The 4,827-nt window shown below is 40.9% G+C and overlaps 1 protein-coding gene across 1 annotated transcript; it reads right to left on the reverse strand.

Moving 5' to 3' along the window:
• Positions 1-206: 206 nt before the first annotated feature.
• LOC145028710 (uncharacterized) lies at positions 207-773 on the reverse strand. Its single transcript, XM_078977471.1, has one exon. It carries the CDS (start codon positions 771-773, stop codon positions 207-209), a length of 567 nt encoding a protein of 188 aa, XP_078833597.1.
• Positions 774-4,827: the final 4,054 nt, after the last annotated feature.

Below are 4,827 nucleotides of genomic sequence, written 5' to 3' on the forward strand. Positions count from 1 at the left end.
CATGGGACCAGTATCATTAATTTCTTGTAAAGTCTTTAAAATCTTGTCATGCCTTACTCTTTCAAAAACACCATTGTCTTTCGTTTTTAAACAACAATATACATTGTATTTCAGAGTTGTGAATTTTAGACTATGAAGCAACTCCCGGACTCCCGGTGAACCAAAAAATTCGCTACTATCGATCTGTACACGCCAAAATTAACGAATCAAATCATCTGCAACTCATCACACCCATCGTTTTCGTATATGGTGGAGAGCACAAGCCTGAAAGATCCAACACCCAATCGAGCTTTCTTTGAAGAACGTTTTGACAGCTTCCTGATTGATCTGGAGCTCGACATTCTTAAACTTCCAACATTCTTGTTCTCATTAGCCCCAGTCGTTTCCATCAACACCAATGGCGATATACGAGCCTTGTTGTTGTTCCTCTTATGCGAATCTGCATTGGAATTCGAATCAAGCGCAAGGCTGGCTTTGACTGCCAGCGCAGCCATATCGGAGGCACTTAGACGACGACCAAGCATTGTTTTTGGTAGAATAAAGTAGATCTGAGCCGCATCAAGCTGGTATTCTAAATCCAAAGCATTGATATACTGGTCGTAATACAAGTCGTCGGAGTTGCAAAGAAAGAAGGTCGAAGATTTTTCGAACCGAAGAACTTCGGATACAAAGATTGGAGTTGGGTAGGAACACAGATCGCCATCGACGGAAATAACAAACGCAGAACTAGAGTTGTGCACGGAGTCACCAGCGGAAGATAGACAAGCACCCATTTTAGAGAGAGAGAGAGAGAGAGAGAGAGAGAGAGAGAGAGAGAGAGAGAGAGAGAGAGAGAGAGAGAGAGAGAGAGAGAGAGAGAGAGAGAGAGAGTATGGTGAAATGGAATGAAAGGGTTATCGAAGGGATTTGTTATTTATAATAAAGACATCGATGCAAGATGGGGAAACTATAGTCCAAGTTGGGATGTGTGCAATGACGCGGTTGAAGCTGAGCTTTGAGAAACAGTGAAGCCTCCGATACTATTTTGTAGGGTCCTCTGCTCCTTCCTTGTTGTCTCTTTTATTTTATTTTTTCCATGTATATAAATATTGTTTGGGGAACAAGAAAAGATTCTGTGATTAATATTGTTTTTGGTTTTGTAAATCTGGATCAATAACAAAATATTAAGGAATCAACTCACACCTGACACATCCAACAATTCAGGTGACTTTTCCACAAGCTATAATTTTTTGTATGCCAAAATTTATGTTCGTTTAAATTAGCAAGATAATGTTTATTGTATGTTTTGGAGATTACGTTATCCGAATCAATCGAGGGTAATGTTTAGTAATTCTAATTGGTTTAATAGATCAAAATTAAAATTTTATCATCCATATTTGTTTATAAAGCTTGGTCGACAACAGAATATTCATTATTCAACTCAATTCACCCTTACAATCAAGAAATTTAGTCATTTTTTTTACAATAATCACTATTGGTTAATATTATATTTATTGTATGTTTTGGACATTATAGTTCGTCATTAATCTTTCCTCAATCAAGCTAAGCTGATGATGAGAAACTAATTGATTTAATGGACCATGTTTCTAAAGTATTGTTAAACTTGATTTGTATTAGTTTTTTTCTTCCTTAAAAAAAATAATAAAAAAATAAAAATAAAAACCTAATTTACTTCTAAATAACTCTTTTATTTTTGTTAATGTTATATTTATTGACTCGAACTATAACATCAATAAAAAAAAAGGTTCTACTTTAAACACACCACTTTACAAAACACAACATATATATTAGGTTTGCTTTTTAGGTGAATATAGTAATTATCATCATATAATTATTATTGACTTTACTTTTTAAATCATCATTACAATATAATTATTATTTGACTAACTTTTATTATTAATTCATTATTACATAATCTATAAATCATTATTATTTAATAATTACATTTTTTACTAACTTAATTAATATTAATAATTTTATATTTATTTTTTATTAAGATAAAAAATGTAACACCGTAAATTTCAAACAAAATTTTCAAATTTTCGTAAAACATAATTCATTTAATATTCATAAAACAACCATATTAATTATCCAATTCAAGTAAATACAAAATCCCAAGATCACAAATGTATAAACTCCGTGTGTGTGTACGGATCAAGTCGGCGCCTTCCCGCGGTCGTCACTAGTACCTGAAACAATAACATCAAACATTGTAAGCACAAAGCTTAGTGAGTTCCCCAAAATACCACATTTAACACATATTAGCCACTCGAGGGTATAACTCTGTGGGTCCGTGCACCCATACTCTGTGAACCCTCAGGTTCTAACTCTGTGAACCTTCCGGTCCTAACTCTGTAAACATGCACAGCATATATCACATAGAAATAATGCAGTACAACACATAACATACATAGCATATAGATACTCTGTCACATAACTCTGGTTACCTACTTAAGGTAAAGTATAGTGAGAAGACTCACCTCGCGTATCTCGATAAGTCGTAAGTCCTGAAATCACTAGCGCTCGACCTCTCGAGCTATAGTCCTCCTAAATCACAATACATCTCTAATAAAGACTTTCCCAACTAAGGTTGGCTACTCCTTAACAAGTCAACAAAAGTCAACCCTGGTCAACGGTCAACGGTCAACTTTGACCGGACTCGGCAAGTGCATATAGCGACTCGGCGAGTCTGAACGTATACACTAATTTCCCTGAAATCCTCCCTTGACACGCCGAGTATTCTCCTAACACGACGAGTTCCTCCTGGCATGAGTTGTGGGGCCACCACGACTCAACTCGCCAAGTCTCAAGAACAACTCGGCGAGTCCAACTTGACTCAGTCCACCTGTCCACTCTGATTTCCCCCTGACTCACTGAGTCAACCCTTCCCAACTCGGCAAGACCACACGCTGTATGATCGGGAAACATTCATACTACTCGCCGAGTCTGTTCTTCGGACTCGGCGAGTCCGTGCCATGCAATGACTAAAACTTGTTAATGAGATCAGATCCAGTCCATTAACCCATAGATCCAGTCCCTCCAAGCTTTTTTAGCACGTAAAGTCACTATCTTGATGCACATACAATCTCTATATGACCCTAAATGATGTTTTTGTCTCAATTACAATAACTCAAGGCCATAAACTCCATTGCCATACATAAAGCTGGAAGAGTGAGGCTCTCTGGACCTCTATGGATCCAGATCCAGAGTCTCAACACAAGAAGGGGACTATTTGGCATCAAATCATTCCATAACTGTCCATAAGAAACCCTAGATCTCCCTATACTCCACAAATCAGAAAATAGATCGAATTCATACCTCTAGATTAATGCTCTAAGCTTCAAATCCACTAAATAGCAACCTCCTTTGCTTCCTCTTGCTTAGATCCTTCTCCTTCTTTGCTAGATCACACACACAAGGTGAATAAGGCTTCCTTTCTCTCTCAAAACGTTCCAGCTCTCAAGGGTTTCTCTCTAAGGGTTGGGTTAGCACAAATGACGGCCATAAGGCCCTTTAAATAGGCCGCAAACCCCGGAAATTAGGGTTTCACCACACAGCGTGGACTCGCCGAGTCCACTCTTGGACTTGTCGAGTCCGGACACGAACCCGTGCCCAAATAAATACCTGAAAATTCCGGGCTGTTACAATTCTCCCCCACTAGAACTAGACTTCGCCCTCATAGTCTCACTTTGCAAATAACTCTAGATGCTGCTCTCGCATCTCACGCTCCGGTTCCCACGTCATCTCGGACCCCTTCCGATGCTGCCACTGAACCAAGACCAAAGGTACCTCCTTGTTCCTCAGAACCTTGATTTTCCGATCCCTGATGGCCACTGGTCTCTCAGCATAATTCAGGCTCGCATCCACCTGAATATCGTCTAATGAAACCACTGCCGACTCATCGGCCATACACTTCCGTAATTGCGACACATGGAAAGTGTCGTGAATCTGCCCCAATTTCTGTCGGCAAATCCAAGCGATAGGCTACCCTGCCTACCCTCGCGATTACCCGAAATGGTCCGATATATCTGTGCCCCAATTTGCCCCTCTTCCTGAATCGGATCACTCATTTCCAAGGAGAGACCTTCAGGAGCACAAAATCACCAACCTGGAACTCAAGCTCGGACCGACGTCTGTCCACGTAACTCTTTTGCCGACTCTGTGCAACCAGTAACCTTTGTCTGACCTGCTGGATTTGTTCTGTCGTTTGAAGTACTATATCCGTGTTGCCCATAACACGCTGCCCGACTTCTCCCCAACAAATGGGGGTCCGACACTTCCTCCCGTACAACAGCTCAAAGGGCGGCATACCAATGCTCAAATGATGGCTGTTGTTGTAAGAAAACTCGGCCAAAGGCAAATACGTATCCCAACTTCCCCCGAAATCCAATACACATGCTCGGAGCATGTCCTCGAGGGTCTGAATCGTCCGCTCACTCTGTCCGTCGGTCTGGGGGTGATATGCGGTACTAAAATTCAACCTAGTACCCAACTCCTCATGGAACTTCTTCCAGAACCTGGAAGTGAAACGCACGTCACGGTCGGAGACAATCGAGATCGGCACCCCATGCCGAGACACCACTTCCCTCACATATATCTCTGCTAACTTCTCCGCAGACGAATTCTCACTGATGGCAAGAAAGTGAGCACTCTCTGTCAACCTATCTACAATCACCCAAATTGCATCAACTCCTCGAACAGCCCTTGGCAATTTGGTGATGAAATCCATGCTGATCTGTTCCCACTTCCATTCGGGAATCTCCAACGGCTGCAACTTACCATGCGGTCTCTGATGTTCGGGCTTAACCTTACGGCAGGTTAAGCACC

The sequence above is a fragment of the Lactuca saligna genome, chromosome 2, assembly GCF_052625555.1.
Source record: "Lactuca saligna cultivar CGN05327 chromosome 2, ASM5262555v1, whole genome shotgun sequence".
Lineage (NCBI taxonomy): Eukaryota > Viridiplantae > Streptophyta > Magnoliopsida > Asterales > Asteraceae > Lactuca > Lactuca saligna.